The 15306-nt window shown below is 38.0% G+C and overlaps 1 protein-coding gene across 1 annotated transcript in view; it reads left to right on the forward strand.

Annotated features, from left to right (window-relative positions):
- PALS1 (protein associated with LIN7 1, MAGUK p55 family member) overlaps positions 1 to 15306 on the forward strand; it is a 304998-nt gene that overhangs the window by 25345 nt on the left and 264347 nt on the right. The window contains exon 2 of the mRNA XM_053697684.1: positions 8529 to 9019. Coding sequence (XP_053553659.1) covers positions 8653 to 9019 — 367 coding nt within the window. The 5' untranslated portion in view covers positions 8529 to 8652. The remainder of the gene's footprint in view (positions 1 to 8528; positions 9020 to 15306) is intronic.

Raw genomic sequence — 15306 nt, forward strand, 5'->3', positions numbered from 1 at the left:
ATAAAAGTAAATTGGATTTTTTTTCTTTTAAATGGTATGTTCTGAATCGCAAAAGAGAACTTTTGGGTATCATATCCCTTTAAACCAATGATGAAAGGCATATGTGCGTAGCCAGCCAGCAAATAAACAGCCACTGTCCTCTCTGGAGCTGACTTTGAATATGTGTTTAACCCCTTCCATATATGTAGGGATTACCCTCCCACCTGACACCTCTCACTCCCTGATCCATTCCAAGCACTTTTTTTTTTATTTTTTATTTTTTATTATTTTTTCAATATTTAGTTAAAATTTCGTAGTAGCGTAGGGCCCCTCTCACCCTCCCCCCTCCAAGATCACTTTTTTTTTCTATAGTATAGAGCCGCATCCCTCCTGCTTCATTAATGATATTCATGTAGTGCAGGGAACCCCAAACCTCCCTCACTTGCGTCTCTGTGTTGGACTATTACGTCAACATAGTATGCTTAGCAAAGTACTGTTTGATGTAGTACCTGCGTCTAATTGGTGCAAGGGGTTAAAGAGAGATAAAACAAATGTGAAATTGTAATATAAAATGTTTGCATAGTAATAGAAAACATTGAATTATAAAATATACTAATTTATTTTGCCACCTTTTCCTGTCATTTTAAGCCTGAAAATTGTGGATTTTCTACTTTTGAGAGCTGGAAATGCATGTTGCACACTTCATAAGCATAACCCTGATATTTTTCCCTACATATCAATGAAATATAATCTGAGCAGAACTTGGTAAACTAAAGTTATTAAAGGGATACAAAACCCAATTTTATTCTTTCACAATTCAGATAGAGCATGCAACTTTCCAATTTATTCCTATTAACTATTTTTCTTCGTTCTCTTGCTATCTCTATTTGAAAAAGCATGAATAGAAAGTTAAGAGCCAGCCCATTTTTGGTTGAGCACCTTGGTAGAGCTTGCTGATTGGTTTGCTACATTTAGTAACCAATCAGCAAGAGCTATCTAGGTGCTGAAATAAAATGGTCCGCCTCTTAAGCTTACATTCTTGCTTGTTCAAATAAAAATAGCATGAGAATGAAGAAAAATTAATAATAGGAGTAAATTAGAAAGTTGCTTAAAATTGCATGCTCTATCTGAATCGTGAAAGAAACATTTTGGGTTTAGTATCCCTTTAAGTAGGCAAGGAGATGCTGCAGTCCCTACCAAAAATAGGTATTGACTATGTAAAGAAGAAGGAGGACATTTTATGTTTGGAACATTTGGCTTCTATATTAGTACTAAGTAAGGGCATCTAATTGCAGATGTTCTTAAAAACACAGAATACATGTAAATGGAATATTAAAGAGCTGTTAAATTCAGTAGCAATAGATTTATTTATTTTTTCTGACTAATTTCAAAATTTACTTCAGTTTGCCGCCCCCTGTATCTTGTAACAGGCATCAGCCAATCACTAACTCATAAGCGTATACATTGTGAACTCTTGGAGATGCTCAGTAGTAGCTGGTGCCTCAGAAAGTTTGCATATAAAAATATTGCACAGTTTCATAATGGAAGTAAATTGGAAAGCCTCTTAAAACTGTATGTTCTATGTGAATCATTATAGGTTAAGTTTGACTTTAGTGTTGCTTTAAGCGTCTATAGTAATTGGTTTTGTGTGTGTGTGGGGGGTTTCTTCTGAGTAAAGAATACTTTGCTTAGTAGGATGAGATGCAGCTTCTGTCTTCATGATATATAGACACTCGTTAGTCAAGTCATTAAATACACCTACTCAATAACTCAAATATCTCATTAGTAACTCAAAGCTCAAAAATAAAATAAAAATGCAGAAACAGTCAAGAGGTTCAGTTGCTGCTTAAACCAAACATCAGAGTGGAGAAGAAATTGACTTTGTGGATTGATTGATGGTGCCAGGTCTGGTGATTTGAGTATTTCAGAAACTGCTGATCTCTGTATTATTCTCTAGAGACTGTTATATGTGAAAAGTGCATCCAGTGAAGGAGCAGTTCTTTAGGCAAAAGCTCCTTGTTACTTAAAAAGGTCTGAGATGAATGGCCAGACTGGTTCAAGCTATCAGGTAGGTGACAGTAACTGAAATAACCATACGTTAACAGGGCTGAATGCACATGACAAACCTTGAAGTGCACAGGCTTCTGCTGCAGAAGACGGCATCCGGTTCTGCAACCAACTGATAAGAACAGGGTGGATAAAAATCAGTGATTGTTAAAAAAAAAAAAAAAAAAAAATAATCAGAGGAAACTCTATCTTAAGCTAGTTTTCTATTTTAGGATACATTTTGATCCACAGATTATTCATACTGATATAGGGATTAGCTTTTAGTTATGTAGCATGAAGCTGTATATTCATATGGCTGTAATGTGTCATTTGTTTGGTAAATTAACTCCATTAATTCAATCACACTGTCATTTCTGTAAGATTATATTTGTCATATTTTAATAGACATCTCATTCACAGCAAGAATGTTATAAAATAAACCTTAAAGGGGCATAAACCCTTTTTTATGATTCAGATAGAGAATATAATTTTAAACAACTTTCATATTTTCTTCTATCAAATTTGTTGCAATCTCTTGGTTTGCTTTTTAAAGGAGCAGTAATGCCCTACTGAGAGCTAGCTGAACACATGGAGTGAGCCAATGGCAAGATGCATATATGTGCAGCCTCCACTATCCATAAAGGATACAAAGAGAATGAAGCAAATTAAATAATAGTGCATTGGAAAGTTGTTTAATATCATTGTCATTTTGACTCTACTATCCATTTAATCCAGTTGTTCCCCTGCAATTCTGTGTACACAGAATCAAGCCCTTACTATGTTTTAAGAAGCTCAAAGAAAAGAAAATTGTTTAGAGTGGAATAGATCTGCATAAGGGAGAGGCAAGCAGTAAAAAGGAAAGTAAAACCTATAATATTGTTTCTATTAAATAAAACTATTTAAATTGCTGCTATTAAGTTAAAGGGACACTGTAGTGAAAAATAGAATAATATTATTACAATAGTATAGCTTGAAATCAATCTCTTTTTAAATGTACTGTATGTTGCAAATAATTAGCGTTTTTAATATCTTTATGTTTGAAATATAAACTATTTCCAAACCCACTGTGTTGTTCGCCGTTACCGTTTTCCAATCTGGCTGAACAACTCCAATTGGAAGATGGCGATTCAAAGACGAAATGCGCAAGTTAGCGCAACGTCATCGCATACATCACCTTCTTATGTTCAAGAAGACACGCTCAGGCTCTGTGTCGGGCTCTGTGGAGCAATATGCGCATGCGAGACTAAGAGAATCCTGTTGTGCATGCGTGTAATGACGGTAATGAAGGATGTAATGGACATAAAATAAAAGTTTATTTTTATGATCAAGGGAGCTTCGTTTTTGAACAAAAAAGGTACAGTACATTGATGTGATAAATGCAATGCTAACTGTTTGTTGCATTTTGCATAACAAAAAGAAAAGTCAGTAATCCTTTAATGATGATTTTTCTCTTTCCTATAAAGTACAGCTTACAAGTAGATCAAATATGAATTATTAAACTGTATTTCTAGTAGCATATAACTAAAACAGTAATATTATAAAACTGGAAAATCGGAAAATGAAACCTTTATGTAGAAAACCATGATTAAATAGTCTTATTGACAAGTGATTTAAATCTATTTGGTTAAAATCAAGTCCACCCTGGGTAAGAACAGCAAGCTGAGGCTACAGTGGTCACAGTCTCAAGTAGAATTTCTGGAAATATGTTGCCTGGACATTCAAAATACATTTTGTTTTGCACAGATAGGTTTAGAGTTTGAGGTAAATAACATGAATTCACCTGGCCTTGTGTCAACAGGTCAGGCTTTTTGTGCTGGTGTAATAGTGTGGGCAATAACTTCTTGGCCCACATTAAAGAGGCAGTAAACTTACATACTAATGTTATATAATTCTGCACATAGTGCAGAATTATATAACATTAGCTTACCGGCAGATGTATTAAAAGGAATGTAGCTCGCTCCCGCTCTGGTCTAGTTGCGGGAGCGAGCTACATTCATTTTAATGGCGTGACCGGCCACACTGTGACTAGACAGTGTAGCTGCGATGCGCTGTGTAAAAACCAGACCCGCTCAGTAGAGCAAGGAGCGGTGTTCTGGTAAAATTAGGTTTTTACATACAATGTCTCTGAACTAATTGAAAGTATAAATGTGCCGGTAACCTAATGTTATATTATTCTGCAATATGTGCAAAGTTATTTAACATTAATATGTAAGTTTACTGCCCCTTTAAAGGGATTGGAAAGTCAAATTAAACTTGCATAATTTAGATAGAGCATGTCATTTTAAGACCCCTTTAAATTTACTTCTGTTTTCAAATGTGCTTCGTTCTCATGGCGAAAAAGAATACACACATATGCTACACTAGAGGGAGCTAGTTGCTGATTGGTGCCTGCACACATTTGTCTCTTGTAATTTGTTCAGCTATCTGCCAGTAGTGCAATGTTATTCCTTCACCAAAGGATAGCAAGATAATGAAGCAAATTTGATAATCGAAAGTAAATTGGAAAGTTGTTTAAAAAGGTATGTCCTATCCACAATTTTCTTTCGTGATTTGAAGTTTTCTTTCCCTTTTAAAGGGCCATGATACCCAAATGTTGAAACACTTGAAAGTGATGCAGCATAGCTGTAAAAAGCTGACTAGAAAATATCACCTCAAAAATTCCTCAGTAGCCACATCCTATTGTAAAGGACTTCTAAGCAGCAAATCAGTATGTCTGTCCCGGGACAGCTAAGGGAGTGAGCTTTTCGTGCGCTCTCATCTTATTTCCCTATTCAGTTTAAGGAAGTTTACTATTAAATCTCATGAGATCACAGTAAAAGAGTTCATGACCTCAGCACTGTTGATGCTGATTGGTTGCTGTTCATTTTTTCCTTTTTATTTTTTTTTTCCTGCAGCTGGGCAGCAGTTGAGTATAACTTTTTACACAGAACTTACTCTGCTGAGGAAATTGTGAGGTAAAATATCTTTCTTTTTTACATAGAGATGCTCAGGTGATATTTTCCTGTTAGCTTTTTACAGTTATGCTGCATCAGTTTCAAGTGATTTAGCATATGAGAGCTATGTCCCTTTAATTTTAAAATTGAGGATAATTTAAAAGTCACAGCCTTTGTTGGTGATCATGTGCATTCATGTATGGCCACAGTCTACCATTCTAATGGCTACTTCAAAGGCCTTCAGTCACCAGATGTCAATCTAATTGAGCTTCTTTGGGATGTGGAAGAATGGGAAATAAGAAATCTGTAGCAACTGCGTGATGCGATCATGTTAACGTGGACCAGAATATTTAAAGAACCTTGTCACATCTGTGCCGTAAAGTATTCAGGCTGTTCTAGGGGCGAAAGGGTTTCAATCCAGTATAAAAATGTGTATCTAATAAAAGTGTCAACAGAGTATATATAGGTTTTTTTTTTTTTTTTTTAAATGAATGTACTTCAATACAATGATGGGCCATTATATAGCTCTATTAAATGCTTTCCGCACTGTGCAGTGGTTAAAAGTATTATTCATGTAAAAATTATTTGTGATCAAGGTTTGCACCCACTATGTGTACATATGTACCAGAGCAGGATTCCATACATACAATATAGATAATGAATTTTCTATCAATTTGTGGCCCATTTTAGAGTATTGAGTCTGCAAATGTATTATTTGTGGATTTTAAATTGGAAATATTTTTTAACCTTTTAACGCCGTTATGCCGTTCTATTCTGTAATAATTACACTGGGCTTTAGAGCCGTTATGACGGAATAGAATGTCATAGCCAACAGCTGTCCTGAAGCCTACTGCGCTTCCTGGATTTGATTGTGGTCTGGAGGACGTTCCTAGGGTTATAGGGACGCCCCGCAGACCCGATCCAAAAATTGAAATCTTGCGATTGTGTGCACGATCGCGTGATTTCAATTTGTCTACATCGGAACAGTTGTTCCGATGTAGTCACTTTAACCACGGCAGGAAAGGGTTAATAAAGTGTAGTCTAATTGCTATGTGGTATTTGGCAAATTTATTTCAGATTTAGAGGCAATTTAAAAAAAAAAAAAAAAAACCTGGAGGAAAAAAGTATTTTTTGTTACTAATCTGAAAATTAGGAGCTTAGCATTTTCGGACAACTGAGATTTGTCAAAACCTGATGTAAATGTAGCGATGTTGTGACCCTGCTACAGTGTTTGTACTTCCTTTCATTGTCTCTTACCGTACTGATCTTAATGGTAAGGAATTTCCTTACTTCCTACTTGAGGATGACATTTTCAGTTGAGCAGGGTGAACAGAAATCAATATAAAATTGTATCAAAAGTAGACCTTAAAGGGACATGAAGTTTGTACATGAAACAAGTTCATGCAGAGAGCAACACTTTTTCTTTTCATTTAACAACAAAAAAGTAGGAGCCTGAACTGTGTTTAAGGAGTTCCGGACTTTCCCACCCTTGTGCTGTTAGAATGTTGAAAATTATTGTGAATTCACTTTGGATTCCCAGAAATGTTCTCTTTAAGTACTTGTTTGCAGTTGTGTGTGTTCTGCTTGTGGGAGTTCTCATCCATAAACATTAAGTTCTGCACAATGTCAGGATCGCTGTCAGGCCGCAGACAGGGCACCGAGATTCTTGGCATGCTTCACACATTCCACTGCAATTGTGCAGTGTGTGTACCTTTTTTTTTATATATGTTTTGTTAGATTGTACTGCATACCTTACCTGTGTAAATACTCCATGTTCACTTCAGGGTAGTGATAGTAGTCTGGTATTGTGGAGATATTTATAACCTTTATTCACAATATATTTTAGAGTTGTATAGTCTGGGTAAGTATGTCCATGTATTTTAATATGGATATTGGTATATTTTAGTATGAAGTTTTGACTGACAGCCCTTAAGCAAATAAAATAAAAATTTTTACTTTTAAATGAGAATTCTAGTATAAAAGTAAAATGCTCTAAATTTAATTAGAATACATTGTTTTCAACCTCTTCTAGGACAAGACTTAAAGTAAATGTAAATTTTCATGAATTATTGCCGGTTTTAAAAATACTATTAAAAACATTGGCACTTTCATTTATGAAAGTTTACATTCATGTGTATTTGTACAAATACTTACCTTTCTCTTGAACAGAGCCAAATTGGCGATCCCTCGCCTGCTTCTCATGCTGTACTTGCACAGCAATGACAAAACCGGCTTCTTCCAATCACGGCGTGGCCTCACGAGATGGACCATCTGAGGGGGAAGCCATTATTGGAGGAAGCTAGTTTCGTCATTGGTGACGTAAGTACAGAGGAGCTGCGGGCGGAGGATCAGCGATCTGGCTTTGCTCAAGAGAAGGGTAAGTATTTGTAAAAATATGCTGCAATGTAAACTTTCATGAATGAAAGTGCCTCAGTTTTTAATAGTATTTTTAAAAAAACGGGCACTTCTTCATGAATGTTTACATTCACTTTAACCATTCCCATAAGCCAGGCTGGTAGTAGTTTGGGGGGTTCCTAAACTTTATTTAAATTTTGTTATCCCTTGTTCTAATGGGTTACTAGTCGATATAGCATAATGGAGAAATTTCTGAAAGTTATGATATGACTCTGTGTGTGTGTGTATATCTTTTGATGATTTTTATTGAACATTTATATTTAATACACACTAGAAATGTATAAAAGTTTGTCAGCGGTGTTTTCAAACCTAAGGTGATCACGTTATCACTTTAGTTTTTTTACTCTTAATGTATCTATTTCTATACAACCTTTGTGTTTTGTGTGTGTTTTCGTTTTTTTTCTAATTTCCCATATTGAATGTGCAGGTCATATCATGTCACTATTTTTCACTTTGTAATAATATTTAAAGGGCCAGTAAACCTAGCAAATAATGTTATAATATTCTGCTCATAGTGCAGAATTATATAACCTTAGCTTAGCGCCAGATTTCTAAAAGTGAAGGGTTAAATAGATATCTTGCAAAGAAAACAGAACGCCGCTCCTGGCTCTACTGAGCGGGTCTGTTTTCTTCTCCTAAGCGCATCTGGGCACGCTGTCTAATCACGGCCGGCCCGATCGCGCTATTAAACTCAATTTAGCTCACTACCAGAGCGGGAGCAAGCCATTGAGTTTAATAGCGCGATCGGGCACGCTGTGACTAGACAGCGTGCCTGCGATGCACTTAGGAGAGGAAAACAGACCCGCTCAGTAGAGCCAGGAGCGATGTTCTGTTTGCGAGATATCTATTTAACCCTTCACTTTAGAAATCTGGCGCATTATTTGCTAGGTTTACTGTCCCTTTAAATGTGATCCCATGGTAATAGAACATTAATCTTTGTCTTCCAGTGCATTATTTTATTATGAAGCCAGTTTCTTGAGCAATTGTTGTTTGACTTATTTTCATTAGTTAGTGAAATAACTGTTGTATATTGAACATAAATTTGATTTACTTAAAGCAATTATAATGCTGAGAGAGAGTTCTCTTTACCTGTGAATGACAAATGTTCATTTGAACATTACATTATGCTAATTAACCTGTATTTTTTTTCCACAGGTTTGCTATTTTAAGTAATATGATCTGAACCTCTGTGTGCTCATTAAAAAAGCCAAAATGGATCATTTTATAAACTGGACGCACATCCATATATAAATACCTGGTTACGGTGGCTCAAGCAGTCATGACAACATCCCATGTCAATGGGCATGTAACAGAAGACTCTGACAGCGAAAAGCAGAGTGCAGATCTTTCTCCTCCAGAAGAACCACAAAAGCATAGAGAAATGGCAGTCGATTGCCCAGGGGACTTGGGCTCAAGGGCTATGCCAATTCGCCGGAGTGCCCAACTTGAGCGTATCCGGCAGCAACAGGAGGATATGAGACGAAGACGTGAAGAAGAAGAAAAAAAGCAGGACTTAGATGTTACGTCTTCTATGAGGCTTAAGAAATTGGCACAGATTCTCCCTAAAACTGGAATTGACAACCCTATTTTTGATACGGAAGAAGGGATTTTTTTGGAAAGTCCAAATAGAGCTGTTAAAGTGTTGGGTAAGTATAAACTTTATATATATATGAGAAGATTTGTAATCAGGAGAGAATGTAAAATAATTAAAGGTGTCTATAATTAAAGGTGTCTATTTTTTTTAGTGGATATTTTATTCATTTTGAAAAATAAATGTTCCTGTTGTTTGAAATATCCTTTTCTACTAACAGAAATAGCACACATACGTATGATAGAGATATTAAGTTTAATATCCTTTTTAAACCAAATTAACGTTTTACATGTGTATCCTTTGTTTATAAGCAATGGGCTTTTCAGTTAGTAGGTTTTTTTTTAAAGATATCATTGGAAAAATCTCAGTCGAACTCTAAAGTGTCGCTAGTTAAAACTGTTAATGTGTCACCAGTTAGATTTGTATATATATTACATAGACTTGATTACAAAAATGATATTTGTTTAGATCGGGGATCAGTAAGAGTTTATGAACACAATGCCTAAGTAATACTATAAAGTGACCAACCCCCTCATACAGTTAGCATCCACAGAAGGCATATTTCAGCCCCAGAGTTTCCAGGGTTTATAGCTGGTGGTCATTTCCAGCTGAACACCTTTTTTATCTGCTTTCTGTTCAGCATTCAAAAAGTCATAAAGGCACTTGGGTTTTTTTCTACAGAAGTGCATTAATGATATATGTTTAAATATAAATTACAACCTTCTGCAAAATCTTCTTCTTATTCAGTTGTCCATCTGTATTTCATTTTTTCCCCCTACTTTTAAATTACTTTAAAGTTATGGTAAATCCAAGCGTATAACAAATGCTATGATTTGCCATCACTAAAAATAAACGTTAGTGTCTCATCGTTACATAAAAAACAACGTTAAACCTCACCCTATCTGTAAGGAAAGTAGATCGCTAACACAGCGCCTACAGCCGCCCACGGCACATTGTTTTTTTCCAATGAGGTGACGCGTTGACACACACGGCTATTGGTCTAGAGGTGGAAACATCACCTCATTGAAGAAAGCGCTGTGCCATGGGTGATTTTAACATTTGTTTTTTAGGAAACAAGGAGATAAACTAATGTTTAATTCATTTATGGTAAATCCTAGCATTTGTTATACACATGGGTTTACCATCACTTTAAATAACTCTAGGTTCTGCTTCATGCTGATAATGCCTGCATTACTTATTCAGGTTGTTTATTACACTTAATATATACATTTATCAGGTATAGAGACTGGTGTTTTTAATGGTTTGTAAAATGTTAGGTTTAATGACTTATGTGAGGTTGAATATAGCATACAAACATGAATACAGGACATGTTGTTTAATCACTGTGGAACTCCCTGAACTCTCCTTTAAGAAAAAAAAAACTAGAATTAGCTGTTTACTACAGTATCCTCCCTAGTGCCTTGCCCTTTTCTGTATACTTTATCCAAAGTCTTAGTCATAAATTGGAATGCTTGTGAAGGAAGTGATAAGAAGCACATCATAAAGCTTTAATGTATTATTATCCAATGTGAAATGTTCACAAACTTTCCATCTTTATTAAAGGGATAGAAAGGTCAAAAATGAAAAGTGCATGTGGGTGCATTTAAATTTTTAGTAGCATTTTTGCAATATACTTTCACTAGCAAAAATGCTTCTAGCAAAAGTTATTACTGTTTATCAGGGGCATACACACATATGCTGCGTGCGACCATTCACCAGTATTTAAGGTCAAAGAGATGGAGGGGGGTGTATTGTCGGTGAATACTTAATTTCTTTTTAAAGACACGATGAATCCACGGATTTCATCCTTATTTGTGGGATTACGCCTCCTGGTCAGCAGGAGGAGGCAAAGAGCACCACAGCAGAGCTGTATATATAGCTCCTCCCTTCCCTCCCACTCCAGTCATTCTTTTTGCCTACATTAGTGATAGGAAGAGGTAAAGTGAGGTTTTAGTTATAGATTCTTCAATGAAGAATTTATTATTTTTAAAGTAGTGCCAGAGACTGCTGCTTTGTTCTAGGGTGTAGCCGTAGTCCATATCAGTCTCTACAGTAGAGCATTTGGTGGCTTTAAAGCAATAGGAACTGGTGGGACTTAATTCTTACTGCGCCTCCTATACATATTTGCTGCCCTAATCCAGATAGCCTAAGCACATTTAACTCAGGCTTATCTTATTCCACAGGGCTATGGGAGGGAGAGGACCTCTTACACCTGCTGGACTGCCATGCTGTCACACAGCATTCAATGTAAGTGCTAACTTTTATTATTTCTGGGGACATCATTCTCTCAGAAGAAAGTGAGCACTACATTACATACAATCACATGTCAAGGGCTAAGATAAAGATTGGGCTCTTTATTGTGATGGGACTGTGGTCTCTTCTTGAGGAGAGCTATGTTATACAGAGACTGGGGCTGGATGGAATCAGTGTTATTTTACTCCCGGCGGTTTTAAAATAAAATATGCCGACCGCGAGACGGCTAACTTTTTTTTATTTACTGGCAACAGAAAAAGTGGCTCTAATTATTTATGGAGATTTAGCCATGATAATAAGTTTTAGAGCGCAGGTCTTATTAGGAGATAGAGCTACCTGACTCGACTAGACTTTTATACATTTGGCTTATTTGTCATATCCCCCGATGTCAGATCTATAAGATCTTAATGGCGACCGGGAGATTGAGTACGGTGACGCCCACGATGGGCAGAGTTTTCTTTTTTTGAGCTCATTCCTCCATCTCTGGACGCTGTACAATCAGAGTGCTGGGAGATGGAGTGCTATCACGCCCAAGAGGGGCGGAGCTATATTGAGCATTTGTTAGCTGCGCTCTCTACCTCCATTATGATACCGGAGGGTAGAGCGTTTAACATGAATCTGCTCAGTGCTCGACCTAAATACATCGTTATAGTGATAACTTGGACACTTGGGCAGCTTCAGCACAATAGCTGAGGTTCAGTAGGTCCAGAACATGTTTGCTTACCAATTAAATGTCAGTTTGCAATTTTAAGATGAAAGCACACAATAAACACAATGTGGTCTTTTTTAAAAGGACAGTAAAGTTTTTTTTTTTTTATCTGTTATCTTTATTATAATGATTTCAGTTGCTTGGTTTAGTTCATCCTTTGTGATAGGATGCTACAAAAACATGCAAAAAATGTTATTTCTCTTGTAAGGTGTATCCAGTCCACGGGTTCATCCATTACTTGTGGGATGTTCTCCTTCCCAACAGGCAGTTGCAAGAGGACACCCACAGCAGAGCTGTCTATATAGCTCCTCCCCTAACTGCCACTCCCAGTCATTCTCTTGCAACTCTCGACAAGAAAGGAAGTATCAAGAGATTTGTGGTAAATTAGTGTAGTTTTACCTTCAATCAAAAGTTTGTTATTTTTAAACGGTACCGGCGTTGTACTGTTTTACTCTCAGGCAGAAATTAGAAGAAGAATTCTGCCTGGAGGTTTGATGATCTTAGCGGTTTGTAACTATGGTCCATTGCTGTTCTCACACATAACTGATGAACATGGGAAAACTTCAGTTGGGGGAACGGCCTGCAGTTTACCTGCTTTGAGGTATGTTCATTATTTTTATTTCTAGAGAGATGAATAAGTTCTAGAAAATGCTGACAGAGCCTGTGTATTTGAGGTAAGCCTGATGCAGTGATTTAACAGCGACTGGGATCATGCTTACAAAACAGGGTAATACTCGTGTTAATATTCATATTACTTAGTGACAAAATGTTTACATGACTTCATAAATAGGACGTTTTTTCTCTGAGGGAGATAAGTCTTTGTTTGGGGCCTAGTTTCCACATGGCTAGTCAGATACTCCCAGGAGTATTTTCTTAAGGCCCCTCTGACATCCAGTACATGGTGGGAGGGGCCTATTTTAGCGCTCTAACTGCGCAGTTTTAATTCAGACAGAGACATCCAGCTTCCCTAGAGGAGTCCTCTGGCATCTGAGGACCATTTCAAAGGGGTTATTTCTGCACAAAATCGTATTTAAGGGCAGATAGGAGCCTCAGCAGAGCTGTGGCAAGGTGCTCAATTGACTTTTAACGTTTTTTAAGGTTTTTCAATCCGGTTTGGGGCCTAAGGGGTTAATCATCCATGTGAATGTTTGATATAATACCATAATACTTATACCATATTAGTGTATTTTGCCTTGTTGTACCACCTCAATAAAAAATCTGTGATTTAAAAAAAAAAAAAAAAAAAAAAAAAGAAATTGTGTAAAATGGACAAATTCTTTGCAGTACCTGTTTACACTGATGTTTTTCCAGTCCCTAAGAGGTTTTCGGAAATTATTACTAAGGAATGGGATAGACCAGGTGTGCCGTTCTCTCCCCCTCCTGCTTTCAAAAAGATGTTTCCCATAGATACCGCCATACGGGACTCGTGGCAGACGGTCCCTAAGGTGGAGGGAGCAGTCTCTACCCTAGCTAAGCGTACAACTATCCCCGTCGAGGATAGTTGTGCTTTCCTAGATCCTATGGATAAAAAATTGGAGGGTCTCCTTAAGAAAATTTTTATACATCAAGGTTTTATTCTCCAGCCTCTTGCATGCATTGCCCCAGTTACTGCTGCAGTGTCTTTTTGTTTTGAGTCTCTTGAGGAGGCTCTACAGGTGGAGACCCCGCTAGACGATATTCTAGACAGGATTAAAGCTCTTAAGTTAGTTAACTCCTTTATTTCTGACGCCATTTTTCATTTAGCCAAGCTAACGGCTAAAAATTCAGGTTTTGCCATTTTGGCGCGTAGAGCGCTATGGCTTAAGTCCTGGTCAGCAGACGTTACTTCAGAGTCTAAGCTTCTTATAATCCCCTTCAAGGGACAGACCCTATTTAGGCCTGGTCTGAAGGAGATAATTTCTGATATTACTGGAGGAAAAGGTCACGCCTTTCCTCAGGATAGGTCCAATAAGTTAAGGACCAAACAGAATAATTTTCATTCCTTTCGAAACTTCAAGAGTGGCGCAGCTTCAGTTTCCTCTAATGCAAAACAAGAGGGAAATCTCGCCCAGTCCAAACCAGTCTGGAGACCTAACCAGGCTTGGAACAAGGGGAAGCAGGCCAAGAAACCTGCGGCTGCCTCTAAGACAGCATGAAGGAGTAGCCCCCGATCCGGGACCGGATCTAGTAGGGGGCAGACTTTCTCTCTTTGCCCAGGCTTGGGCAAGAGACGTCCAGGATCCCTGGGCATTAGAGATTGTTTCCCAGGGATATCTTCTGGACTTCAAAGCTTCATCTCCAAAGGGGAGATTTCATCTCTCACAAATATCTGTAAACCAGATAAAGAGAGAGGCATTCTTACGTTTGTGTTCAAGACCTACTGGTTATGGGAGTGATCCACCCAGTTCCAAGGGAGGAACAGGGGCAGGGCTTCTATTCAAATCCGTTTATAGTTCCCAAAAAAGAGGGAACTTTCAGAACAATCTTGGATCTCAAGATCCTAAACAAATTTCTCAGGGTCCCATCCTTCAAGATGGAGACTATCCGAACCATCCTTCCTATGATCCAGGAGGGTCAATATATGACTTCCATGGACTTAAAGGATGCTTATCTCCACATTCCGATTTACAGAGATCATCATCAGTTCCTCAGGTTCGCCTTCTTAGACAGGCATCACCAGTTTGTGGCTCTTCCCTTCGGTTTAGCCACGGCACCAAGAATCTTTACAAAGGTTCTAGGGTCCCTACTGGCGGTTCTAAGGCCACGGGGTATAGCAGTGGCTCCTTACCTAGATGACATTTTGATACAAGCGTCGACTTTTCAAATCGCCAAGTCTCATACGGACATTGTTCTGGCCTTTCTGAGGTCTCATGGGTGGAAGGTGAACGAAGAAAAGAGTTCTCTCTCCCCTCTCACAAGAGTTTCCTTCCTAGGAACACTGATAGATTCAGTAGAAATGAAAATTTTTTCTGACAGAGGTCAGGTTATCAAAGCTTCTAACTTCTTGCCGTGCTCTTCATTCCACTTCTCGGGCCGTCAGTGGCTTCCGTTTGCCCGCCTACATCTCAGACCACTGCAACTTTGCATGCTCAATCAGTGGAATGGGGACTACACAGATTTGTCCCCTCTGCTAAATCTGGATCAAGAGACCAGGGATTCTCTTCTCTGGTGGTTATCTCGGGTCCATCTGTCCCAGGGGAATGAGTTTCCGCAGGCCAGAGTGGACTATATTGACGACAGATGCCAGCCTTCTGGGCTGGGGCGCAGTCTGGAACTCCCTGAAGGCTCAGGGTTCGTGGACTCAGGAGGAAGCCCTCCTTCTTATAAACATTCTGGAACTGAGAGCGATATTCAATGCTCTTCAGGCTTGGCTTCAGCTAGCTGCGGCACGGTTCATCAGA

The sequence above is a fragment of the Bombina bombina genome, chromosome 1 (assembly GCF_027579735.1).
Source record: "Bombina bombina isolate aBomBom1 chromosome 1, aBomBom1.pri, whole genome shotgun sequence".
Lineage (NCBI taxonomy): Eukaryota > Metazoa > Chordata > Amphibia > Anura > Bombinatoridae > Bombina > Bombina bombina.